Source organism: Penicillium brevicompactum, assembly GCF_028827555.1.
Source record: "Penicillium brevicompactum strain IBT 35665 chromosome Unknown utg000003l_segment0_segment0, whole genome shotgun sequence".
NCBI lineage: Eukaryota > Fungi > Ascomycota > Eurotiomycetes > Eurotiales > Aspergillaceae > Penicillium > Penicillium brevicompactum.
In genome coordinates this window covers 1,651,414-1,677,724 of record NW_026623206.1, presented here as the reverse complement: position 1 = coordinate 1,677,724, position 26,311 = coordinate 1,651,414, and the positions used below count along the sequence as shown (strand labels likewise).

Genomic DNA, 26,311 nt, shown 5'->3' with positions numbered 1-26,311 from the left:
CTGGGATGCTGTTCAGCCCTGAAGCTTCAAGTTATCTTATCAGCTGCTTATCGGAGGTCTTATCGCGAACTCTACTGGATCTCTTATCGCTCACCCCATTGATTACGTCACTGCGCGGCAAACGATGCAAACCGCACAGCCGCCATTCCCCACGTTAATCCTCGCATTTAAAGCATGGAGATCCTGCGAGGCAATGACTGAGCCTAGCACCAAGATACACAAGGGTCGGCAAAAGCGGCCACGCGTACCCGATGAGTTACGCAAGAGGGCGGCGAAAGCGTGAGTAGGGCCCGCCAATTGATACATTCAATATCTAATGCGGCCAACTAGATGTGTGCCTTGTCGCCAGCATAAAGAAAAATGTAAGCTGATATGATTGCTCTCACATGTCCATCGGTCTCTTTACTCTTTAGATGGTACTATTTACACCAGCTGACAGAATTGAAAAGGCGGAGGAGGCAACCCATGTACTCGTTGCCAGCAACATCAAAGGACATGCCATTTCGACAGCGGTGGCCGACAACCAACCTCAGGCACAAGGAATAGCTTGCCGAGGTCAGTTCATACCCGGGAATTGGCTTTGAGGAAAATCAATCTTACATACTTTAGGCTGAAACCTCACATTCACGAAAGCAGTGCGGCCTCCCAGATCCAGCCTGCCAAAGAATTCCAAATGCAAAGGATCATCAAGCACTTTTTGGGCAATGTCTCTTTTGAAACCAACAACCTGCAGGAAATTGCAGACAAACTCACACGAGATGACGATCAAGAAAAGCTGGACAGCGATCCAAGTGAACCCCACGTCGATACGCCGACGGATGACTATTCCATAGATACTCTTTCAACCAGCACGATGCGTATGTTTGGAAATTTTTGCTGTGCGAGAACTAGTTAACGAGTTTCAAAGATTACTCTGGGGAGCTATCTCATTGGAACTTCTCAAGGATGCTCGAGCGACGATTGCGAAGCCTCGGGGATCAGGCTGGACAACGTAAGGTATGTTGGACGAGCTCCATGTACCGGCAGCCCAGGATATTAGGTGCATGCCTAAGACCTCTACTAAACCATGAGAACAGGGAGTTGATCCCACCGAAGGATTCTTCCGAGCCACTGCTTTGCAATCATCTGGTTCATGCATAACCCTTGCGAAAACCTATTTTCCTCCCAAACCAATCGCCGAATTCTTAACAAATGCCTTCTTGAAATTCAGCGAGACGAACTACTTCTACTTCCATGAAGCAACATTTCGAGAAAAGTTGGACTTTTACTACGCCAACGACGTATCACTTTCGATCAATGATGCCGGTTGGATATGCACTCTACTCATGACTTTTGCCATTGGTACACAGTTCGCACACATGCACGCGAAATCGACAAACTCCAGTGATGCCTCTTTTGAGGCAATACCCGATGATAAAATAGGGCTGGAACTCTACCGATATTCGTGCCGACTCATCCCCGATCTCATCACGGTTGCAAGTGTGGAAACTGTCCAGGCGTTTCTACTTCTAGGAGTCTATACATTCCCAATCGACACCGCGGGGCTAGCCTACGTATACTACGGACTGGCAATCAAGATGGCGATACAGAACGGTATGCATCGCAGATTAGTAGAAGGTAATATACCCGCCGAGATCATCGAGGTGCGAAATCGTCTTTGGTGGTCTGCACACGCCCTTGAAAGGTAAGGATGTCCGGTCCCCATGACAATTTCTTCATTGAGTCAAATGGTTCTAATTGTTCGAATAGTCGAATCGGAATTCTCCACGGACGCCCAGTTTCTGTATCGCCTTCTGATATCGATGCTCCTATGCCAGTCGATCTGCCGACTCTGCGACCAAAAGACCAATACACCAACCTTCCCAACTTCACGGCCGCCATAGTATTGACTAATCACCTGGAAAAGGCCTCAGAAGTGATGAAGTCTCTCCGGCATTTTCAAAAGCCAAACAAGAAGAAATACCTGAGACAGCTCGCCGCCATAAGAAGCCGACTGAGCTCATGGTGGGAAAGTCTCCCTACCAAGATTCACTGTCGAGATCTTGACCCAGATGGCAAATTCTTTCGCTGCAACGTCCACCTTGAAATTTATTATACCACGACTTTAATTTTCATGGGCCGACCTTTCATCATATCGCAAGGCACAGCTGGATCATCAAACGCAGATCCTGGCCCTGAATCGCCAACCCATGAAGTACCAGACATAGTCAACATACTCCGCCGCGATTCATTTCACGCAGCAATCAGAGTAATCGAGCTTTGTCAACTTTTACATGACTCTGTGGGACTTGCTCGGGTCTCATACACCGAATTCAACGGGTGCCGAGTTGCCTTGCTAGCCTTGATTGCCCATAGCATGAACGAACCAACACTCAAAATTGCCAGTACCTTGACACAGGGAATGGGCCTCATCCGCCAGATCTGCACTGGGCTTGAATCAGCGCGATCCGAAGTTGCTGTAATCGAAGCCCTCGAGCGTGCGAGACAACGACTCCATGACCATACGGCAGCGGAGGAGAGTGGTGCAACCGAAGATGTGACTGGTTACGACCAATTCAAGGAATGGGCTAAATTATGGCGAGGGGATCTGCTGGAGGATAGCGAGCCTTTCTCATTGGATAATGGGGACGTCCAATTTGAGCAACAGCCGCATGATACTGTCCCCTCTTTTGATGGATTTCTTTCGTCTTTCCCGAACGAGCTGGGTGAGTTTGCAGCCATTCCGGGCCTGAGCTACGACCTATCATTGGCTCATGATTGGTTCAGTGATCTGCCTAATGAGGGCTCGGAATGGATCATAGACCAGTCACTGTGATGATATCATGGCATTGCTTTCAAATATACCCAAATTGGCTCTCCAAAGGGCTCCACCCCGGGGCCGTAATTCATCTGACAGATAAAATGCATTCAAAAAGTGTTTTGTTACTTCTCATCTGGAGCTTGGGATAATTTCCCTGACTTGTCTTCAGTTGAAGGACGCACCTGACCAGCCATCTTTAATTCCTCGTCAAGAGTTTCCGTCAATGCGCTAAGCAACCACTCAACTTCACTTTTGCGTCCCAGTAAAGGGCTTTTCTTGTCAAGCCAACTCCAGTCGCATGCTCGGGCCTTCTTCGGGTGGTCATCTCCATCACCAGGTACATTGGGTCTGTTCTTCCCAGCAAGAAGCTCTAAATAGTACTCCCACTCGGCGTAATCAAACTTCCTAGACGGATTGCTCGAAGCGTAATCTATCAAATTGCGCACCTCCCGGAAGAGCAAGTAATGATAGTGATGAAGATTTTCCATCGCAACATCGCCTCGTTTTTGGGCTCGGGCTTCCCTTTCTTTTTCTTTTTCCTCAAGAGGAGAACGTCCTTGACCCACAGGTTGGTTTGTTTCCTTTGTCTTGCTATCACCTGTTGTTTCCTCTAACCACCACCCTTTCCAGGATATATGAGACAAGTCTTTGACTCGACCGACGAGAGATTGGTCGCCTGGCAGGATTGTGATCTCGCCAATGACCAAAGTGATGTCTCGAATGAGCCGCACAAGTGTGTCACCAATACTGGAGATGAGAATCGTTATAGTTGGAACTGCAAGTAAAGACCAGAAAACGAAGAACGATTTCCCCAAACTGCTGATTGGGTAAATGTCACCGTACCCAATTGTCAGAAGAGTTGTGTATGCAAAATAGAGAGCTTGGAAATATGACCATTTGGAGTATGACTCGGAGCGCCAGAAAACAACTCCGCCAATCAGCCACATCGTCATCCATAGCGTGAAGGACACAAGTAGGGATATCCACTTGTGCTGAACTGTAGCTAATTGTCGGACCTGACGCATTGCGATGAACTCTCTCTTGCGCTGTTCACGATCACTTCGCCCTTCAACTTTGGCGCTCTGCTCGTCTAGCGGCGGCACGATTCCTTGTAGATGAGAGTCGTTCGAGAGTGCTTCCTTGACAAGGAACTTGTGCGTGTGGGCCGTCAATATATCACCGATCTTCTGTCTGCCCTTTTCGAGCATGAGGGTTCGAATTGATGAGATAATGAGACCCAGAATGATAATACCCCCGACTGCATAGGGGAATAAAAGCCCACGACCGAGGTGTGTAGCTGGGGCAAAGTTACCAACACCGATAGTGAGAAGGGTGTAGTCTGCCCAGTAGAGAGCATCCAGGAAACGCCAATTCTCTATTCTCGCATAGACAGCCGCCCCGCCGAGAAGGTATATGAAGAAGACGATAGTCTGTAGCATCAGAGTCCGCTGACTGGTTGTCAAGTTGTACTCGCGGCTATAGTGATCTCTCCAGGCACCATATCCAGTCACTGCCATCAATGAGGCGATGATGAAGTATAAGCCCGCGGCAAAGGTGCCGTAGTAGTAGCTCTGTGCGTATATTCGGTCGTCATTCTCGGGTTGGTACATCATCACACCGAATGGAATGAGTATGCCGATCAGTAGAGCAGATGAGATGTACCATCCGATGATGATTATAGGTTGAGCGATCTCGAATCGAATGCGCCGCGCCATGTTCAATGATAGAGCGAGGTTGGCGACGAGAGCGGAGACAAGCGAGACTGCATTGATCGATGTGACCCTGCGAGACAAGATACCGTTAACGAGGCGCTTCTATCGCCGAAGAAACGAGTCATACCATTTTGGATCTGAGATATTCAGCCCACCGCCGTTTGTGAGATCCATTCGCCATGGCTGCGAAAGGGAGCAGATGTTGAATGCGCTGGTCATGGGACCAAATGTACCCTAAATAAGCCGTTAGAACCAGGAAAACTCAAACAAAAGCCAGAAAGCATTGGGTTGTCAGATCAGACTTACTGCCATCAGTGGATACGCGGTACTTGCAAGCCACCACCGAGCAGCCTGCGGATACTGGGATCCAAGGGACCTTCCATCTGCATCTGTTGTATCCTTTTGCTGGCCAGAAGACTGGTCTAGGGCCACTGCCTCATCAGCAATAGCATCATCAAGACCAGGGTCGTTCATTTCGTTTGGGCTTGATCTGCCGAGATTGCATAAACCTGCTGGCTATGAGACAGTGTGAGGGTCAACCCTCTCGGTACTTGCATGCATTTCAAAGGGATAGCCAGAAGCGGGGAATTCATCTGCCGATTTAAGTGGCGCAGAGGAAAACCAAGCTTTTCTGACGAGCCTAGTGACATGGGCATCATGATCGGCAATGGTGCTGGACGGGAAAGTACAAGCGACGTCATAGTATCACGTGGATGCCCTGTTTTGGATTTGTTTCAAGGTACACGATCTGGAAGCTATATTGATGAATTGAGGTTCAATTGGTATATTGGTAGATCATTCCAGAGGAAAGTTTGGGTGATCAAAGAGGAAGAAAAAAGTGTGTGATTTTGTCAGGAAAATGATCGGGTCCATCCAGTGGAAGAGAAAATAAAAAAAAGAGATCAAGCCAGAAATGACATCGAGTGCTTTTGGTCTTGAACAAGAGTCATAGAGCTAGGAAGAGAGAAAAAAAAAACGGTATCTGTACATCGCACCCACCTGCTCCTGTAAATTGAAGCATAGGCAGAGTACTGCCTAGCAATTGCGACTCGCTTTGCTATCGGCATCCAACGTCGATAAGGTAAGGACAAGAAAGAAGACGCAAAGAGCAAAACCGCAACAGAGGCTTCAAATCTGCTCTTTGAATTGCCCCATGATGGCGCAATATCATTTCCAAAGAAAAAGGTATTCAAATTTAGCCAGAGAAGTGAAAAAAAGGGTATCGCAAAGTATGTGAGGGTGGACTAAATCATGTTGAGCGTGGTGTGTTGATCATCGAGAAAACGAAAATCATTAGACTGAAAGACAAGTTAGCATCCTAAAGCAAAATAGTAAGCTTTCTGTGGCACGTACAGTGAGCACCCCCGGGCGTCAAAGAAGAAGGAATAGCGGAATCGTTGTGAGGTGATGGACGTCGAGCGAAGCGAGGCTCCACGTCTTCGTAATAGTTCGTGCTAACAGGAGCGGACTGCAGCGGTGTGCCGGGAGGCCGCGGAGACACCGTGTGACGGTCATTGGCACCCCAGCCCGCACGAGGGGGGACGTAGGACCTGTTTCAAGGGGGTTAGTAAAACGAGAGATGATCCATATTGGGAACATGATGGCTTACTCAGGTCGACTGTACATGCTCGTTGGGCTTTCAAGAGGAGCGTTGTAGTCGGTAGAAAGTGCATGAGGAACACTGCTCATAGGTTCTTGCGTGTCATATTGGGTACGACTTTGTGGTGTCATTTCGATGGCCTGGCCCACCGTCTCAGGTGAAACGGCCATTCCAATGGGCCCCGGAGAGGGTTGACGCATTGGTCCTTGCGACGACTCGTACCCATAAGGGTCATCATGGGGAGGCGACGTAGGGTGACCGTATGCGTCGAAGCCGCGAGCCGGGCCAGGCATGTATCCACCAGGTGGCCCTCGGCCTGGAGCCATTCCACCACGACCACGACCGGGCATTGGACCCATGTAACCACCTCGCGTACCAGGAGAAGGCCCACGAGGAGGCCCCATGTAAGGTCCTCCGCGGCCTCCGCGTGGTGGGTAGCCACCTCGCCCGCGTCCATTGAAGCCGGGCGGCGCTCCGCCTCTGCCAGAACCCATGCTGCCATCTGAGTATTGAGGGCGGAGTCGCGGGTCGGAGGGGTTACGCGACATAGAGCCCCCAGCGTAGGGACTTGCGCCCTGGGGAGGAATATTACCCAGCTCGTCTTGCTGGGCGCGGTATGGGGTGCCTCGGCGGTCCGGGGGCGGAGGAATATCGCTCATGGGCGTTCGCGAGTTGAGAGGCGTACGATCATCGTCACTGTCGCGTCTTTCCGTTTGGAAAGTCGCGAAAGTCGGGCCAGATTCGGATGTGAGGGAATTGGACACGAATGGTTCCTTCGGCTCAGCGGGCGCCGGGACAGGGGCGGCGGCCGCGTTGGCATTTTGTCGGTTGTAGTAGTTCTCGCCGCTCATTTCGGCATTTTCAGCGATCCGGCGCTTTCGTGCCTTGCGACTTACCAGCGTCCGGCGCATGGCGCAGGTGACCACCCCGCAGGAAACGAGGAGGATAGTCGCCGCTAGAACAATCCAACCACCCCATCCTAAATGGGGCACAAATAGCAGGATATCAACCAAAAAGGCCAACAGTGTCACCAGCAGGGTTGGCAATAGCAGAATCAAAAGTGCCAAGAGATAGCGCGGTGAGTGAGAAGGGGCGTGGAAATGGGCGGCGGCGGCCAGGCACAGGCAAATGAGGGTCAATAAGGCGGCGACTGGGTGGATAATTAGAATTGAAGAGAGCGACTTTCGAGTGCTGGACGGCAGATTGAAATCGTCGCCGGTGCTGCTAATATCATCTGCAGGAAAATTAGCCACGGGTAGGCAGAAGCGAAAGGGGGAAACTCACTGCTGGTGTATCCCACATGGATATTAGTGCAGGTGTTCCCTTTGCAGTAGCCAAAGACACCGTAGTCCACATCCTTGAAGGTTGCCAATGGAATTCCCTTGATAATGGGAGTGGAAAGGCACGAGAGTAGCAGTAGCGCGAATGCGATCAGGAGCAAAATGGTGAGGGGTGTCGCAGGCTTAAGCAACATCTTGAGGGGGAGGGTGACACCCTGGAAGCCTCAGGAAGAACTAAAAACGAGCGATTATTCCTTCGCGACACCAAAAATTGGGAATCTCATGCGGCACATTGGATTCCGGGGAAGAAAAAGAAGCCCAGGCGAAAGGACACAGACAAATGAGGGGAAGGCCAAGGACGTCCTTTGGGAATGCCAAAAGCAGCTAAGCCATGGGAAGAACCATGGGATGATGCCTGGCCTCAGGCATCAGTCAGATGACTTTCTATCAATTTTCTCATTTGCCTTTTCGTTTGCTTCTACTCCGTACTCTCCGTTGTACAAGTACAGTACTATCCTACTTATGCTTGGACTATTGGATTGCTGCAGACTACATTCCAATCTGTGAGTGGCTCTCTGCATCCTCGCTTCGGGACTGGGAATACCTCGTGTCGCCAAGCCCGGAGAAATCAGCGCCCCAATGGGACCTGCGCTTTCGCTGGCGTCATTGGCTGCAGACTAGGGCCATTTGTGTGCCGCTTTTGATTCCCTGGTTTTTGGTTCCTGTCACCCCCATTCAGATTTAACTAAGGTACTTTGTTTCAGGATCCTTATCTTAATGTCGAATCATCGATGATCGACATTTCTGAGATTAGGTGTTTGAAAAACTGAGTCAAATGCAATCACCCATTCGCAGCAAACAGGATCTAGCCTTCTTCAATATATTTAGCATTAGTACGGAGTACGGAGTACCTTAATGTCATTTTCACGTCGGCCATCATGCAGGCTCTCCAGCCCCAGATAACGCTTAGGCCAGAGGTAGCCCTGGTAGTTGTCCAGGCCCACCCACATTTGCTCAAGATGAAACAGATCTCCACTCCAAGATCTAGCCCGATTCTCAAACAGAGTGTCATTTTTTGGAGACTGAGATAAAACATGTCGCGTTTGCTGGCCAGGACTGCTTGCTTGTCAGAGTAGTTATATGGCGTTCAACCTTGATTTTCATGCTTCACCGGTTAATATGGGAAGAGAGGAATGATACTGTAAAAATAACGAAAAACAACTTCCAAGGTTTTCATATTCATACACGTTCGAGGGGTCTGCCCTACCTGACTTTTCGTTCTGGAAGTAGGGCTTCTCCCTCTCTTTGTTTGCTCGCTCATCTCCCTTCCTCTCTTCTTCCTCTCTCCATCGATTCGCTAACACATCATCATCACTCACACTCGTATGCTTATGTTTAGCATCAACCTCATTACATAGCTCTATGCATACCATCTACATTGCTCTTGTGCTTCTTGCTTGCTTCGTAGACCTAAGCCCTACTTGCCTTCTCAAAGGGTTGCAAGCCCTTCTAAGAGTGCAATAGCGCTGTATATATACCGCACAAGCAAGGTATACACCGCAGGTTGTTGCTGTTGACTGCCTATATGCGCCGGCTATATAGCTGTACAGGAGCTTACTATCCAGCAGATGAATTATTCGCACAAATCATTACCTACATAAAAGCCTTGTAGGATTGGTATAGTTCAATTTAAAGTATGTAGCGAGGTTACCTGACTGAACACTACCTAGTGAAGTGGGAAGAGCGCGCTGGCGGTCTGACATCGCAGACAAGACGACGGGGGTGCTCAGTGCTCGGCGGGAATAGGGAGGTATGCAAAGCCCTAGAACGGCCCGATTAGGAAGTAGATGCTGTTTTGCCAGAGAGGTGTAGAATGCTTGGATTGCTATGCTATGAAAACGGGACTAGAAATAGCCCAGGGGTGCCTAAGGCACAGGTGGGAGCGGAGCGGTGCGGTTTCCCCACTACACTAGGTAGCCCGGGTTTTGTCTTCGTCCGCCTACATACACTTTCAACAACCCATTTCAAGTAACCGACATGCACTACTCTTCATCTGGGATATCCACAATTACTCCATCTTGTGCTTTCAACTCGTCAATACCCTCTGGGGTGAGTCTGTATCATTTATGTCAGATGATTTTCTCAACATGCGAAGAACGTACATACTCTGCACCAAATATGGTTGGGGGGACACTTTTAGTAGAAAGATACTCTGATGTTCCAGTGTGTTTATCTAAAATGCTTTAAGATATGTTAGTAATGGATGCTATTGGAACAAAATATCTTTTCAGTCATTTTGCGCTTACCTGTTGACATTTTCCCATTGCTGTTCCCACTCTTCCGGGCCCTCGAATCTGATAACTACCGGCTAGAAAGTCATCAGTACTGTCCGGGATGAAGAGTTCTTAGGGTTTCAAGAGAATCGAACCTTGCTCATGATGTAATTTTCGGAGACGAATGGATCTTGAAGAGTTGAGACTTTATCGAGACAGATATAGTCAGATTTGCGGTTTATATACCTGAGGGGTTGGTGTATGTCGTCATAATCGCAACGGAAGAATTTCTTGGCGAGGGGTATTTGCGTAACTAGGCTGCTGAATCGAATGTCGACTGCCCCCCCTTGGTGCTACATCTTGTATCTAGGGTTAACAATAGATTTCCTTTGTATTAACCATCATCCGGAAGTCGCTGTCCTCATCTACATATGGGAAAGACCCTTACATCTTCTACGAAAATAGATGTCTGTTGTCAATGTGGTTGCCGATCGGTATAGGTGCTTGATCACGACCACAACCAAGGTATCATTGCGTCACACACGTTCGAACGTAATAATATTGGATGTGACAATATATCGCCCCACTCTTTGCAACCTACTCCGTACATATGTAGTAGATCGAGTCAGCTCATATGTAGCATCGAATCGCATTTCTATATAGAGTAAAGATCATCGATTGGAAGAGGGGTTGATCTCGAGTTTTCAGCTCCCATTACAGCCCTGGAGGTGTTCAGCTGCTCTCTCGACAGCCACATAGTTCATCGACTCTTGACCCAGCCCTGGTGTTCCAAGGTTTTTTCTATTGTATCAAGCATAAATAGCAACCACCCCCCAGTCATTGGGAAGTACAGAACTCATTATACTCATTGATATACCAATTTTGTCAACCATCCTTTGCTACTTCTATAAAGTGTTGGGAGATGGGTGATGGTTATCAGGTGAAAGATTTGACAGACTGCATAGATAGCTCTCTCGCTCCTTTTCTCCCTTCTCCTCACTCTTTCCAAGGCTCCTCTCCCATCCGTTTTCGTTTCGATCAGAGAGAATATACTGCTTCAGCGAACTGCTTCAGCATTGTAAATTGCTGCTCTGCTATAACAAAGAGCCTTCCATGCTGATTTATTACCTGTAGAAGTTCAACAAAGTGAACGAGATAAATTGAAACTAAGCTATGCAGCAATGGCATTCTACCATTGCAAGGCCCCATTGACGCTGATCAGCACTAGACCATAACAAAGGAAACCCCTTTTAATTTTCTTTCTTGCTGGAACTACTTGTACACAGAGACGCGCTTGCATAAACAATACCCAATGCTTTATTTTTTCTGACATTGGGCCACTGCTCTATTTTCCATCGCGGTAAAAAGTAGTGACTGCAACAATCTCCTGGGTCGATGGAAATCATGTCATCTGCAGGTTCAAGTACGGAGTAAAGTTGAAGGGATTCTTGGTTTTTCGGATTGATTTAAACAAAAATTCCGACAAGGTCTTTCTTGTTGTGAACATACTCCGTATTAGACTTGTGTTAGCTTCCTAGCAATCTCAGCGTGTACTGTGAGTCGCTCTTAGTGTCGAATGTTTTCATGTCGGCAAGCATTTTACCACACCGATAGCCGCACAGCTCAAACTTTAGTTCGACATGTGACTATGCCAAAACATGGCCTTTGGCGATCACCTGGCGATAATGACCCCCTTTTCAGTTCGTGAATTGCGCGAGGACTCCGGGACTAGGATGATGGGAACGGTCTTAAATCTAACCTACTGTTTTCACTCGTCGTTGTATCACAGACCTGAGCCTATGGAAGAGCTTACCATGAAAATTTGGTGTGGTTTTCTTCATCATGAGAATTGGGCAAACCATGATCGGCACTGATGGACGTAAGCACTAGTACGTTTAGTCCTTGGAAATATCTGAGACAAATTAACCGACCATCCATATCTTTGCACTAGTCGGTTTGGTCCCTAGTGGTTTTGTAACAGAGATGTCCCAGAGACATCTTTTCCCAGCAGATACTCATATAACAGAGGTTCCTGGCTGTAAGTACAGTAATTAATACGATCGGAAGCAGATCGTTCATATCAGATGCGGCGTCGAGATTTGTGGGCTCGAGCTGGCGATGAAGCTAAAAGGGGGCACTTCGCCCATGTGCAGAATTCTCAAGCTCCGACGTCAAGCAAGGTATTTTGAACATGTTGTTCCATACCTTCAAATTGCTCGCGATCGGGCTGGCGCTCAGCGCCAGCACCGTCTTGGCACAGAATTCGTCGGAATCCTCACATTCGCTCGTCAGCCGCCGCCTGACCGAGTACCTTATGCCAGTAGCTACGGCGACTCATGAGTTCGCTCGCGTGCCGAGCACTAATTTCGTGCTGTTGACGCAGATGTCCAGCAGCAAACTTGTCAAAATCGAGTTGGATCCGATCACCGAAGAACCCATTGCCTACAACACCTTTCCCCCTAAAAGAACAGTACCACTTCCACGCTCCATGGCGTCTGGCCATCAACGGTGTATCCAGGTTTGATGTGGTTGTCGCTACAAGGCGACAATAAGCTTCTGCTTGTGGATCCCGGGAAGAAACTTTCGTCTGCGCCGATCATCAAGAAGACAATTAACATTCCGGCACCCGGCAACGGCCCACATTGTGTGTTTGAAATTGGTGACCGCGTCTGGGCTGGCCTCAAGGCCGCATCGAAGCAGACTGGCAAGTACTATGTGTTCTCTGCCGATGTCCACGACCCTAAGAACCACACACTCTATCCCGCCCTCAACAGCCCCGTTTTCATCAAGGAGGAACCCACAACTGGCTTCATCTACGTGACCCAAGACAATGACTCTTCTATTATGCGCATCAATGTGACTAGCGGCGAGACGAAGCAGATGCACATCCCTCCCAGTGTCGGAAACAATGCTGTGGGCATGATCTCCGCTACCGGTCCTCTGAGTGGCGTCTGGTTTACGCTCGCTGGAAATGCCACTGGTGGCACCGGCACTTTTGGACACATCGGAGCCTCCGGCGAGATGGAGTTCTTCAAGCTCAAGCACCCGCTGCTTGGAACCAATGCTGGATTGCTGCACATCGCCGATGCGTCGACCGCAGCCGGCCCAGCGCTCTGGCTGTTGTCTACATCGCTACTCAGCACCGACTCCCCCGATGCCTTGATCCGCGTGACTTTCGACAAGGATGTCAAGGCCGTTGCCGACGAAGAGTACATTGCAATGCTCACTCAAAACGCCATGGTTCACCGCATCTTGCCCCTGAACAACACAGTTTTTGTGTCCGAGCTAAACACATTCACACTCGCACAACTCTCGTACAAGAACACCGTTGCTGGAAAGTGGCTCCCAGCCGAGGCTGTCACTGATACCTCAGTTTACACTGAGGCCGGGTGAATCTGGACTCTTTTGTTAGATGTCCATAACTAGTGGTCAAAGCTAGTGCGCCATTGACATACAACTATTTAGTAAATAATAATCTAATCAATCATCACATGTCTTTAGCATTGTGCCCATAATTCATGGACGAGCAGTGGAAGAGAAATTGTGGGATTTTGCATGGCTGCCTGGTTTGTCAGGCCCCTCGAGATGGGCAGACACCTAACTATGCGTAGATCTGGAGAGCTGCTGTCTCTGTCTCTCTTGTTTTTCCTTTCTCTCCCTCTCTCACAATTTATCAAATTTCCGGGCATTCCTGCCTCTCCGCTAGGAACCAATTCCTACACTTTCGCGATCATGTCATATGGAGCACGAACCTACTGAGCCCTCTTGAAGCTTGGGCTAGGCGCCTGCCCAGGTACCCGGGTAGATGTGGTGGCCACCAAGGCCTAGACTTCTGCGTTTGCCCAAGACGAGCCAGACCTCTTCACTCCGGCATGAAGCCTGATACTCGAAGCGATGTTTTTGGAGTGCAGATAATGTTCGTCGTATACAATGGTCGATGCCTGCATGTTTTTTGACAAGAGCATTTGCTTCTTTATCGATCTGGGATCATGGTCTGGCCGATACATTCAACATGCTCGAATTCAACTTATACATTGTGACCTCACTTTCTGCTACCATGTCACATGCGGGTTGTTTACCATCCGGGTACGCGCATCGCGTCATTTGACTCTACAAATGCTGCGATGCAAGGTTCCAATGGCGCACCCATCAACACTGCCTTGATGGGTCAATCCAAGCATTCAAGTTCCCATCCAATCGACCATTCAAGTTGCTCTCAAAATCAGACATTTCTCAACTAGATATCCTCGCAGAACCTCGATTTGAAGAGCAGAGCAGAGCCTTGCCGTTGGACCACATCCAAGGTAACACAATGTCTGGGTAACCCACTATAACGATAAACACTGATCATTCATACGCAAATATTGTCACTGAGTTTACGCTAAGTATTCCTGACAGCGATCACGCGAATGAATCTGCATTTTCCTTTAATAATTGTCGAAATTCCGAATTTCAGAGGTCGAAAAAAGAAACACCCCAAAACAGTTATATCAGCAGCATTGGCCACAAAATCAAGTCCTAGCTTTTCTTACGCCGAGAAATGCCTTGTCTCTGGGGATTGTTCAAATGGCGAAAGCGGCAGAAATCGGAAAAAGTCGAACCCGACCTCTCGTTGGACAACCTCGATAGAGAAACCCTGCTCCAGTCATGGGATAGCGCCCGGAGTAGGGGAACCCAAAACGGCAGCTCACCATCAAGTTTTGAGGAGCGCTATGTGAGATTTGGGATTGGTGGAGCTGGTAATATGCGCAAGTCAGACTCTCTCTTCATACACTATGGTGCCGTTATGACTTTGACAGCTGTGCATGTTGCTGACATGAAATTCGCGATTAGAGTCACTACTTACAACGGTCGAAAGATAGAAACAATTGCGCGTTGATGATTCCTGAAGGACAACGAGGAGCCCAGGTTTAGGTGGAAACTAACTTAGTCAAGTCCATAAAAGCGTGTTTCGGTACATCTTCAAGCTGTCAACCGCTGCAAATTATGTCTTGTGAAGAGCATACCTTAATGTGTCCTCCCTCGCACTTCGTCGAGCATTACAATATTTGTTCCACCTGGGCAGTGGGGATCGCTTGGGGATCTGGTCCCCGATGGTTGAGTGATGACTATCACATTATCACAAATGGCACATTGAGATTTCATGTCGCAAAGGCAAAGATGAGTCAATGGTGGTCATTATATAAACCAAATTACCATACAACCTTGGAGTTTAGAGACGGAGGTAGGAGGTATAGATTTAAGTCTCTGGCCTCATAAAGAAACTTTAGCACCTGAGCAAGAACAGAGGGGCAATTATCGTTTGCATGCATTATAATAGCCTTGGAAAGCACCAAGAGCCTTGTGGACACTGAATCGTCCAGGAGGGTGGATGGACACTGGATTTCTATCACTTTCATGCAGGCAATCCGGTCCCTACATTGAAGACATACCTTACAATGTAGTCCATGAGTGGGTCTCGGTCCTAGTCATAATTGATACAATTTGGTTTCATTTAGCCCTAGATACAGCCTTGAGTTTTCATATTGTGTTTGACCGCCGTCTCGGCTTAGTACCCAGCCACCGATACCAGCAAGGGAGAGAACAATTCTAACACAACACTGCATTTTCAAACAAGGAGAACATACAATTGTACTAGCACACCCTGCTTGTGTATTGCTATTAGCGAAAATAGAGGAGAGAATTGTTGGCAATTATTGCTTCGATTGAAGCCCTTTGCGTCGAAATTAAACTCGGGTACGGGGGTGGTGTGCCGAATATGCCGAGACTACCGAAGTAAACCGAACACTAAGGCATGAAGCTGGACAGCGTACGGAGTTGAAGCAGAAAAATCAATTGTCTATCGCGTGAATTGCTAGGTTTCAGAACGTTTTAATTATGTAGAAATGATGCGAAATCTGGGTAGCAAAAGAGCCAAGCTTTGGGCTGTCCGTGGATGAGTTATTCGGGCCGCGAGCCAAACCTTGGGACTCAACAAATTCAAGCGATCGTTGTATTTTGATTGGATAATTAATTGCTACAATATACCGAATTAATCGTGTCTAAGCTGTCAACCCCCATGTTTCATTCATTTCTATTGGTTTGTGGGTTGCAGACCTTGCTCAGGTGGCTGGGGAGGCTGGGAAAGGTCGCCCAGCACGGTGACAGCTAGACAAAAGCCCACTGGGCAGCGATTGCTGGCACTCAAAAATCCCTTCACTTCTCCAGCGCCAGGTCAAGGAATGCTTCTAGATTAAGTCTCATCGCGCGTGGGTTGAAGATCCACATTCCAGAGCCAGCATGACGAGTCCGACCAGAAACTTCAGCCTGCGCAACGTTAATTGTACGTGCATATAGAGAAAATCCCCCGCCTCGTTGTCGTTTAAAGGGCCAGGAACTCCCAGCTCTCAAATCTTTCAATGCCAACTAACTCTTATACAGCAAGCAAGCCGCAACTTGCCCGGACAGAATCACGACAGTCCATCGCTGCATCAGACGACTACTATTCATTCTCTGATCGAGCAGCTTCTTCAAGTCCCGATAGTCAAGTTACTGTGAGACGATTCAGAACTCCTGACTCTCGTCCCTCTTCCAACGCTTCTTCTCCTACCATGGCACAGGGCCAACCCACTGCAGAGGAGCTTGGGTCTCATCGCCCACAGACTGCCAGCACAGTCCGGTTTGGGGAAGATCGAGTCACTCACATGCGTCCTGAATCCGAGGCAACATCATCCGACGAGACTGCTCGTCGAGAACCCAGTGACTATGCCGGTCCTGCCCCCACTCCTGGACTGGATGATTCTCCTTACGTCCGGTTTGCAATCGATCAACTCACCCAGGACAGGTCTGGGGGTGTGACAAGACACGACTCCCTTTCCACCACTACTACGGGTGATTACCCGACCGATCGTATGGTTTGGGATGAAGGACTTGGCTACTTTACTCGCACACGTACTCCACTCCGACATGACACGCCTCCAGTAAGGCCTTCATACACTTCTCCCTCACCTCAGGCCCTGCCTCAACCGCCAATGTCCGTGGAACCAGAGTCTTTCGAGGCTGTTGATGTTCCTGAGCAGAGCTTGTTGTACCCTGCTTTGGACTACCTACCCATCGTGCTGCGGCCGTGGGCCTTGGTACTGGCGATGTTTGCCTCTCTTCTCATGATTGCCGGAGTTGTTTTCTGCAATGTCTGGTCTCAGCGACATGACGGAATTTGGAACTACGCTGGTCAGGGCGGAGCACGTTACTTTGTTCTGCAATTCTTGCCTCAAATCTTGGCCGCGCCGATCATCATGTGGCTGTTTGTTATCCAAGCTGCTGTATACCGCATCGCACCTTTCTCCATGATGTCAGCTGAACGACAAAAGGGCCTCGTCATGCAAGCCTTGCCAATCCTCTCGAAGAATTTTGTCTTTCCCAACTTTTCCCACTTCCGCAACGGAGAGCCACTGTTCGGTTTCGCTCTGTTCACAATTTGGCTTTCCAACTTCTTCGCCATTCCACTTCTCAGTTGCCTGTTCCAGGCAAAGTACTATGTCATTGATGGAGAGGGTGTTTGGAGATGGGCTTCCGTGCAGTCTATTGGATGGACCTTGGTTGCTTTGTACGGTGTCTTAACAATTGGCTTGGTACTGCTCTTTTTGAGATTCCTCCGCAGCAGATCTGGATTGATGTGGGATCCTGTGAGCATCGCAGACTTGATCTCGATTATCCAACGGTCAAACATTCTGCACGACTTCGAGCTTTCCGAGACTGTTCCATCCGTTCGTGAGTCTCTTGATCCTCGCGTTCTCCGACTGGGCTACTGGAAATTGTCCAGCAAGCCAGAGGTCTTCTACGGAATCGGCGAAGTTGATGCACCAATTCGCACACCATCTCTTCACCAGACCGAGAAAAACCGACAGAAGCAACCCCAGGGACTCGCCAGAGTCAACTTTGATGTCGAAAACCAGACAGGATTCTCCAAGGATCCCGACAATCACTTGTACTCACCCACTATCCGCTACCGCTGGACCCCCTGGTTCCTTCGCAAGTTCTCAGTATCCATCTTTACTGTCATCATCCTTGCTCTCTTCATTGCCTTTGTTGCTGTCAGCTTCATTCACAATGGCATCGAGGGAGGTTTCCCTCCCAAGCTCCCAACTCTTCCATCGACCAGTGCTTTCTCCTCATCCAACTTCCTATACAGCTTTATTCCCGCGCTGATCGGGAACGTCCTTTTCTTGGTCTGGCAACCCATCGATGTGTACTTCCGAGCTTTGCAACCATTTTTCGAGCTCTCCTCTCCCAGCGGCGCATCGGCTGATAACAGCATCCTGCTCGCCTACCCCTCCGCTTTCCCCTTCCGGGTCACCATCAAGGCCCTCATCAACCGCCACTACAAAGTCGCCTTCATCTCCTTCATGAGCATGATCTCTCTCGCCATCCCCATCCTCGCTGGTGGTGTTTTCATCGCTCTCTGGTTCCCCTCTCAAGATGACATCCGCATCTCCGCTTTGATGCCTGCTTTCTACGCTTTGATCGCCTTCTGTGCTCTATACGCGGTCTCATTTTTGGCAATCTGGCCCGGCCGCCGCCGCTATCTTCCTCACGACATTACGACTCTCGCCGATTTGATGAGCTTTATTTACCAATCACCCCTGCTTTCCGACAAAATTCTCCGCGAGCCCAGGAGTAAGACTGATCTTGTGACTCGTCTTATTGTTGCGCCTCCTTCGGAAAGACAACTGCCTCAATATGGCTTCGGTGTATACATTGGCCGTGATGGTAAGGAGCACTTTGGTATCGACCGTTTTTCCCGACCCGGCCGGACTGATATGCTCATTACCACTGGCTCTATGAAATGATTTGCCTGACGGGTCTTAATGACTTAGACCCCTTTTTACGCTTTGATGACCTGTATTGATGTCTATTTGCATATATTGACAGTTTAGAAGCGTGTCTGCTCGCAACCATGTGCTTGGTTTTGTTTTCGCTTTTCGGTCTTCTGATTTTGCGCTCTTGTTACTCTAGCCCTTTTGCATACCAGGCGTTATTGCTTGTTTGATATATTCTATGAATTGTTGCGTTGAATTTCCCAGACAATAGACCCTACCTAGGCATAATGATACTCTTGAAATCCAAATTCATTTGATAATACTTGAGGTACACAGATGCTTTTCCAAGGTTGCAGCCCTCGCGAGTCCCTTCCGAGCTTTCGAGAAAGAAAACAAAAAGACCTTGGAAAAAGGCTCGCAGGCCTGGATCCCCGGAGTCCTCGTTACATGTCTCATCACTGCCAGCCACTGCAAACTACTTAAGCTACCCATAGTACTTTGCAAAGAAGAAACCCGCATCGCGGAATCCCGAGTATCCCGAGCTGTGGTCCACGAAGTGTATGATCGAGAACAGCGCCATGCACATCACAGCCACATATTTTAACACAGCAACAAAGTACATGTTTGCAAGGAGCATAGTCAGAGTTGACCACGATAGACTGCGCCACGCCCCTTTGATATCGATGGTTCCCGTCGCATGGTTTTGACTGTCATGGGTAGGATTCACAGAAGCAGCAACACGCATAAAAACAGCGTATGTAGGGACTGTACCCCCGACGTAAGTAACTCCGTAAAGGGAAAAGACCATATACAGTGCTGTCTTTCTAGCCACACTAGTGAATTCACCCTCCACAAAGCCTAGAGTGCGAATTGCATAAACGGTGATATAGAAACAGAAGCTTGAAGCGGTGCTATGCAGCAGCGTAGCCGGAAAGATATCAAACCATACTGACTGATTCAAAGTGCGTCGACGCAGAGAGACTTGTGGGTGTAGGTTGAGAATGGACTGTATGTTGGCCACCTTGAGAGGTGAGAGCACCGATTCGAAAATCACACTCAAGAGGAAACACTTGACTAGGCTAGACCCTGACGTGGGAAACAAGGAAATGAGGAACATCTTCAACGCTTGATGTAGCAACATGATTGGAAGGTATCGAAAGTTCTGGGGTGAGAATAGCCTACGCGGCTCTCTCGGAGTCAAAGTTGCCCTGAACGCAAAAACGACTGTTCCCTCGACATACGCAGCCTTTTTGAATAGTCAGTTGCCTGCGTCGCACAGAATTCATCCCTTTTACGATCTAGAGAATGAGGCATCAACTCACTAGAGAGGATCCAATCGCTGCCAAGACCAGAAACAATCGAATACGTTGCCCATAAGTCGAGTCGTCCACCCCTTTGTAGTCCAAAACATCGTCATCTCCGACAATATCAAACGACATGGTGAGTCGGAGCTTTCCTTTTGTTTGGCTTGTCTGGATGATATTTGTCGAAGCCACAAATGGGCGAAAGTCGTGGTTGATGTAATTTGGAGTTTAGCGAGGTTGAATCGCCCCGAGTCAAGCTCACAAATCTGAGGCTCAAGCTATTTTCAGCACAGTATCATGGCCTGTTATTGGGCATGCGGCCATCAACTTCTCCACTAATTTGGGGGCCGCTCAAGGCTCGCGAGAGATCAGACTCCACTATTCTCGGGCATGGCTGAAATTTGAACGCCACAGTGGAAAATAACACAACGAACACAGTGAACGCAGTATTTTGATTTTCATGTCGGCTGCGTTGAATCGAGACTTCTTTCTACTGATCAGACTTCTATCAGATCCACCATTGATGGTGAGAATTCTATTGGGTCTGGAGGTTATCGCTGGAAGTATATGACCAAAATCCGCTCGATCTGGCTTTGCACCCATGAAACTTGCACTGGAGGCAGCCCTATGTCCGAAGAAAGAAGGCTTTTTAGATATGGCGCAAGTATCCAGGGACCCATTAGGGGTGCGATCTGGTGATGAGTCCAAGGGACCGGCCGCGTTTCGGCGAATGGGTATTCGACAAGCCCAGGCCTCATGCGTACCGACTCAATTTGATTACCAAGACAAAAGGGAACACTGGCGCAAATATCGTCCGCTAGACGATGAGCAGTGTTCATTGCCATCGTTGCTTTGAGTCCATCTGGATCATGAGAAGGCATCATCCGAAGACAACCAAGTATGATGAGTTGTATGAGAATGCGACAGTCGCGGTAGGTGTTCCAAGTAGACGCGGTCCATATGTCAATGTAGCAGTCACACCGATTATTGTACACACCGGCATCACGGACAGATTGCGGAATGATGCTTGCTGCAACGGGAGCCCAGTCCGGAGGAAGTAGATAGGACCATGTTGCCAGGTTTCTATCAATTCGACAAGCTTTTTCTAGAAGAGCCATGCAACTAGCTTCGTCCGCTGGTCGAGATAGAATCTGTTCCCAAGAAACGCGAAGGTTGACGATTTCTGACGCAGCCGTGGCCAATGATATTCGGGGTTCTGGTTGCGGTGTTGGCTGGGATAATGGCCAGACCTTAGGAGTTGGAACCATTGGAACTTCAAGTCCCCTGCTAGTTTTGATCTGCAATCTATGTGAGTAATTGTTTTTCGGAGATTAGTATTCAACACGTACTATTTGTATCTGCACAGCGTCATCAATTGTTTGTGATGATGGTGTCTCGAGACGCTTTGTCTTTCTATCATTTATAAGAGCAATCGCTCCCCTCAAGTGAGCTTTTAAAGGATGTTCTTCATCTTTCATTGCAACGAATTCCTAGTGGCCAATCTTAGTTCGTCGGCTGCGAGTGATGGGGATGGTGCTCACCTCGTAAGTAGAGAGCAGAAGTGTAGACAGCAAGATTGAGTCCAAATCATGGTGTTCTGTTTTTAAAAGAACTGCACGGATTTTGGACAATGCTTGAGTAAAGTACTGCTCTGCTGCACGGAGAAAGGTCATATTCCCGGTCCACGCGGCCACGGAGAAGAAAGCAACAGCTAAAGTGCTCACATGCAAATGTGACCCAGTTTGTGTTTTCGAGAATATTTCTGGCACTATTTCCATAAAGCCTTTTCTGCTGTGTTGATCCCTGGGAAGATAGATGTATGAATTGAAGAAGATGGGGACAACTGTGTCTTCCATCGGTTGATACAAACCAAAGGGACTAGGGAGTGTAGGCCAAAACATCGTTGCTGGTTGTTGGTTTGCAAAGAAAGTGGCTTTTGGCACTATCTCATTGGACTTGTCTGCAGTCTGTGGATTGGGAGAAGACTTGCTGGAACTTGACTGACTGCTTGCTGGAGGAGTTATCCTGGCTTGTGCAGGTTTCTTGAAAGATGGTGTTTGATCCCGTAGCATCAAATCGAAAGGATCAGGATATCCTGGACAAGATCTTTTTGTTCTTGTACATGCTCGACAATGTGGACGTGTCTCATCGCACTGTGTTTTGTTAGTCTTTTGCACTATAAGACTTAGAGTAAGCAAAATACCTTAATATGTCGCTGCCTGCATGTACGACATCCCGTACTTGGTTTTCCTCCATAAACCATGATGGCTAGACTTTTGTGGTCTCAATAAGTCATGCACAGGACCCTGGGTTACTTGATATCGGCTCGGAGGTATCGATTGGCCTCCATCTGGTCACACATCGGGTTTTCATAGGGCACCACAACGCGAGTTCCTTCAAGAAGCCCCGCAAATGAGAGATGGAAATCTAGCGGATCCAATCATGGATAAAATATGTACCTTTCTAGATCGTCGTTGTGTGAAGGCAGAAGCCAAACCTTCTTCAGAAAAAAACTGGTCACGTGTAAGGGATCGACAACGTCCGACTCCGTCTCCGCACGGATTTGCCCTCGTTCATGAGACATCACCAGTACCCCGCGCAACGTTTATCTCTCTCTCAACAGGCCTCGCTGACTTGATCTTATCTCTGGAGTGCCTACTGTTAACTCTCCTCTTGTCCGACGATTCCGCGCTGCTCCACGAGCTATCGAGCTAGTGATTACTCCGTACCCGTCTCCGATTATCAACCAACACCTCCTCACCCACACCACGCATAAACAATGGTTTCATTATTCGGCTGGGGCTCAAGCCCAAGCTCCGACGCAAGTCGAACAACACAAGAAAAGTCAACACCAGAACAACCTCAAGCTTCACCAAAAGAACCAGAACTCCTACCCTTTGAAACTCCGCGCCCCCCTCTCGCATCAAACACGAACCTCAAGCTCCTCTTCGGAGGAATGGTATTCTCCGCCTTAACCGTCCTCGTCACGCGGCGCTCTTTCAACAAGAAACGCATCGCCTGCATCCCACCTTTCTACACAAGCTCTCTGTACCACCAGCCCCACTCAAACTCTGCAATGGACGCCTTCGAGGCCCTCAACCTAGCCACTCTGAATGTAATTTCATTCGGCATGATGGCCGGCGGAGCAGCCGGATACGCTTTGAATATCAACAATATTGACGATATGCGGAAGTTCGTGCGGGCTGGTTTGCAGGGCGGCAGCGATACACCCGTGAAGAGTGATGAGGAGCTCGAGGAAGAAGTGACCGAGTGGGTTTCCAAGGTGCTCGGTGACAAGTTCGAGAAGCAATTGGAAAAGGAGAAGATGAAGAGAGCGTTCCAGCAGGCCCAAGCGGATCAAGCTGCTAAAGAAAACTGATTTGTTCATGGCATTGCGGGTGTTGTTTCCCTTGTCTATAATATTGCATCCACTCTACTCATGATTTGATACCAAACTGTATATTATGCATTCTTTGCGAGCATGCCATTTGAACCAATGTAGATATTCAGATGGATATGTGGAAGCCAAAAATTTCACTTGATTGCTAAACTGAACTGAACGCTAAAGGCTGAAGATTCTCGTTGAGAAATGAATATCGTACAATTAATCATGAGCCAGAAACATGCTCGACAATTGAGTGATGTTGAAACATCGGAGATCCTTGGGTTTAGCTCCATTCGATGAATATGCCATAGCCACAGCGGGCAATATGTGCATTCTCACACCCGAAGACCGAGAATAGTGCTGTTGTACATTTGAGCCACAAATCCTTAGCCAATAAAGCTAAGACCGGTCCATCTCCTCAAAGCGCTGGCGCGCGGTATTCCTGGTCTTCTCCAAGAATTCATCATATCGGCCACGCGTGTTCCGACCCGCTTCTTCAGTTGCATCGCCTAGCTTGCCTCCCTGGGCACCGAGACCAACACCCTGCGCATAAATTTCGGTCGCAATTGGCTCAATGACACCAGTTCCTTGTGCACCAAGACCGGTACCTTCAGACCATCCCATTTTGCCGAGAAGAGAAGCACCCTTCGAGGTCGTCTTTGTCTGCACAGGAGCTTCGGGTTCTTCCCTTGGCGTAGCTCGTTGAGAGGGCGCGGCGACTTTAGGGCCAAGGGCTTGACGGCGCTCTTTTGCACGGTCACGGTATTCTTGAATAGTCGGCTTCTCATAACCCTCAGGCGCTTTCACGAGTTCATGCTTGATTAATTTGTACATGGCGTAGTCGGTCAGCTCCTTGTTCTGCAGGTTGGCTTGATGCAGTTCACTGGCACGCTCATGTAATCTGAGTTTGGCAACGTTCCTCAGTTGACGCATACACAGCCAGCAGCAAACTTTATTGTAGTCGGCGTAAGACTGGACTTCCTGGGCAGGGTTGGCTCCGGCAGTGGCACCAGGTGTGTTCTCGTCGGCTCTGTTTGGAATCCCGTGGAGCTCGGCGTGACGGTTACTCCAGAACTGAAGCTGGGTGGGCATAGCAAGCTTTTTGGAATTGGCGTTGGTGGCGGCATCAGCCTTTCGCTTCTTCGCTTTTTCAGTGTCCTTCGTGCCCTTGGTCTGGTTGATTTGAGGATTAGGCTGTGCGAGATCATCTTCTTCCGCGGTCAGCGTCAGCTCTGTGACATAACCTTTGTCGTCCCAGTACATCAGTCTCATTGCTTTGTTATGCAGCGGCGTAAACGTAAATGCATCGGTGCTAGCCGAGGGACTCAAAACTGGGATAAACACTCCTGCGTGGATGAAGGTAACCAAGACAGGCTTCGAAGAGATTGTGAACTTATTAAATGACTTGAGGCGAGCCATCGCGGCTTGCGCATCCTGATTTACGTCAGATAGAAACCAATGTGGAATCCAGGTTGTATGAACATACCGCAACGCCTGCAAATTCTGCAAATCCATATCCCCAACTCTCATTGGTTTTGCGATCGCGCACAAGCAAGACGCGACGGATGGAGCCCTCTCGCGCTCCGAGTGTGCTGCTCGTTGAGGCGACTTTGGGACCCTTGTTGGAGTCATTGGGGGCAGTGTCATTGCTACCAGAGGGGCGATACAGTTTGGCAACGCCCTTTCCGAGAAGCTGCTCAGTGACGGCGGGATCTAACCCACGAAGCAGAAGGAATTGGGAGGGCTGGTTCTCGGGGGCAGCATCAGTATCACCGAGGTTGGCAACTCTGGGAGCGGGAGCTCCGAATGGGTCGGTGGTAGCCATTTCTGTGCGTATTATGAGTGTGTGAAACAATTGCAGTAGTTTGGAACATGATACGTACCAGGTCGTGGGGCGTTGCACTTGAAGCACTTTCCACGTGTAGAATAATTGGAGATAGCACACTGAGTAGGTAAGCGCAGCTCAATTTAGGTAGAAATCCCAAGTCGGTCCCACATCCACGCGTGGGCAAACTCCAGGTTCAACTTACCATGCGGCAAGTCCAATCACTCTCTCCTCTTGGACGTGCTCTGTCTTCTCGCTCACGGCTGTATGCAATACGCACTTTGGTACTGCGGTCGTTTGGACCAGCGCTGGGCCCATAGAAATAAATGGCTGGCTGGTTCTTTGTCACGAAATCTCTGGATTCCTCAATCGTGCGGAACCGCAAGAATCCTAGCTGTCTTGACAGTTCTGTGGAGCGTGTTGCTATGTCAGGAACGAAAATCTTCGCCATGCTTTCTTGGGTTTACATACTGGTCTGACGGTCCCGAATGACCCGAATATCTTCCAAGTCGTGGACATGGTAAGCTACCCTGAGTTCAGCGGTAATCTGCAGTCCACAAACGATGTGCATGTCAGTCATGGCCTTCGACAGTATATGCATCACTCGGCTTAACACCCAAAATTCAATGACTCACGTCGTCTTCTGTCATATCAAGAGGAAATCCCTCCATCATTACTTCGCGACTCTCATTCCCAGGGTGGAACTGGCCTCGCCGAGGGCTGCGGCTGCGACTATGGCTTCCGCTCCTATAACCCTCGCGGTCACGATCTTTGTATGATTGTCTTCCACGGCGAGGTGGTGAGCGTGAATCCCGGCGACGATATTCATCCCGACCGTGGCCTCGAAAGCCTGCGCCATGATCTCGATCTCGGGGATAGTCGTTTCGGCGATCTGCTGTTGGTCTCCGAGGCGACCGAGAACGGTCTTGATTTCCTGTCGCAAGGTCAAATTAACCAGAGTCCTGTACGGCATGGGTGGTATGGTCCTGTTGCTAAAATGCATCCAGCCTAGTGACCGTGCGGGGAGGAGCTTGTACCGCCAGCTGAGCGCGAGTCGATCTGATCGTCATACATACGACCATCTCGGTCCTCACGGTGTTGGAAAGGCCGCTGGCCCCATCGGGAGTATCTGTCGTTGGACTGAGAATGCGACATGACTTTCAATGATATGCGGAGGAAAGTGGAAAGCAAAGTGAGGCTTCAACAAAACATGGAGTTCACCATCCGATAAGCGTTATCGCTACGGTCCGGTCTACCTTCCATTCGTGCACAATTCAAATGCGCTGCTCACCGCCCTCTGAACCATGTACCTCCGCGGCCTCCACCCCGGGGCT

The 26,311-nt window shown here is 49.0% G+C and overlaps 9 protein-coding genes across 9 annotated transcripts; 4 read left to right on the top strand and 5 right to left on the bottom strand.

The window, feature by feature from the left end:
- Window positions 1-124: 124 nt before the first annotated feature.
- N7506_004505 (fungal specific transcription factor domain-containing protein) lies at window positions 125-2,815 on the top strand (the record flags this gene model as incomplete). Its single annotated transcript, XM_056953799.1, has 5 exons — window positions 125-279; window positions 610-857; window positions 908-996; window positions 1,077-1,684; window positions 1,750-2,815. 5 exons carry the CDS (start codon window positions 125-127, stop codon window positions 2,813-2,815), a joined length of 2,166 nt encoding a protein of 721 aa, XP_056812688.1.
- A 107-nt stretch (window positions 2,816-2,922) lies between these two features.
- Window positions 2,923-4,986, bottom strand: N7506_004504 (potassium channel family protein; the record flags this gene model as incomplete). Its single annotated transcript, XM_056953798.1, has 3 exons — window positions 2,923-4,582; window positions 4,640-4,746; window positions 4,819-4,986. 3 exons carry the CDS (start codon window positions 4,984-4,986, stop codon window positions 2,923-2,925), a joined length of 1,935 nt encoding a protein of 644 aa, XP_056812687.1.
- An 819-nt stretch (window positions 4,987-5,805) lies between these two features.
- Window positions 5,806-7,586, bottom strand: N7506_004503 (putative pH signal transduction protein PalI; the record flags this gene model as incomplete). Its single annotated transcript, XM_056953797.1, has 4 exons — window positions 5,806-5,810; window positions 5,866-6,062; window positions 6,122-7,346; window positions 7,397-7,586. 4 exons carry the CDS (start codon window positions 7,584-7,586, stop codon window positions 5,806-5,808), a joined length of 1,617 nt encoding a protein of 538 aa, XP_056812686.1.
- Window positions 7,587-9,434: 1,848 nt separating this feature from the next.
- N7506_004502 (uncharacterized protein) lies at window positions 9,435-9,829 on the bottom strand (the record flags this gene model as incomplete). Its single annotated transcript, XM_056953796.1, has 4 exons — window positions 9,435-9,507; window positions 9,559-9,633; window positions 9,699-9,760; window positions 9,821-9,829. The coding sequence occupies 4 exons, from the start codon at window positions 9,827-9,829 to the stop codon at window positions 9,435-9,437; spliced, it is 219 nt and encodes a 72-aa protein (XP_056812685.1).
- A 2,027-nt stretch (window positions 9,830-11,856) lies between these two features.
- On the top strand, window positions 11,857-13,058 carry N7506_004501 (uncharacterized protein; the record flags this gene model as incomplete). Its single annotated transcript, XM_056953795.1, has 2 exons — window positions 11,857-12,077; window positions 12,137-13,058. 2 exons carry the CDS (start codon window positions 11,857-11,859, stop codon window positions 13,056-13,058), a joined length of 1,143 nt encoding a protein of 380 aa, XP_056812684.1.
- A 2,886-nt stretch (window positions 13,059-15,944) lies between these two features.
- N7506_004500 (DUF3433 domain-containing protein) lies at window positions 15,945-18,493 on the top strand (the record flags this gene model as incomplete). Its single annotated transcript, XM_056953794.1, has 2 exons — window positions 15,945-15,987; window positions 16,086-18,493. The coding sequence occupies 2 exons, from the start codon at window positions 15,945-15,947 to the stop codon at window positions 18,491-18,493; spliced, it is 2,451 nt and encodes an 816-aa protein (XP_056812683.1).
- Window positions 18,494-18,947: 454 nt separating this feature from the next.
- Window positions 18,948-19,902, bottom strand: N7506_004499 (uncharacterized protein; the record flags this gene model as incomplete). Its single annotated transcript, XM_056953793.1, has 2 exons — window positions 18,948-19,709; window positions 19,786-19,902. The coding sequence occupies 2 exons, from the start codon at window positions 19,900-19,902 to the stop codon at window positions 18,948-18,950; spliced, it is 879 nt and encodes a 292-aa protein (XP_056812682.1).
- Window positions 19,903-22,546: 2,644 nt separating this feature from the next.
- Window positions 22,547-23,146, top strand: N7506_004498 (uncharacterized protein; the record flags this gene model as incomplete). The annotated part of the gene is made up of 1 exon (XM_056953792.1): window positions 22,547-23,146. The coding sequence occupies one exon, from the start codon at window positions 22,547-22,549 to the stop codon at window positions 23,144-23,146; it is 600 nt and encodes a 199-aa protein (XP_056812681.1).
- Window positions 23,147-23,551: 405 nt separating this feature from the next.
- Window positions 23,552-26,059, bottom strand: N7506_004497 (putative G-patch domain protein; the record flags this gene model as incomplete). The annotated part of the gene is made up of 7 exons (XM_056953791.1): window positions 23,552-24,586; window positions 24,639-24,979; window positions 25,036-25,096; window positions 25,183-25,385; window positions 25,449-25,507; window positions 25,655-25,911; window positions 26,054-26,059. The coding sequence occupies 7 exons, from the start codon at window positions 26,057-26,059 to the stop codon at window positions 23,552-23,554; spliced, it is 1,962 nt and encodes a 653-aa protein (XP_056812680.1).
- Between the last annotated feature and the right edge of the window lie 252 nt (window positions 26,060-26,311).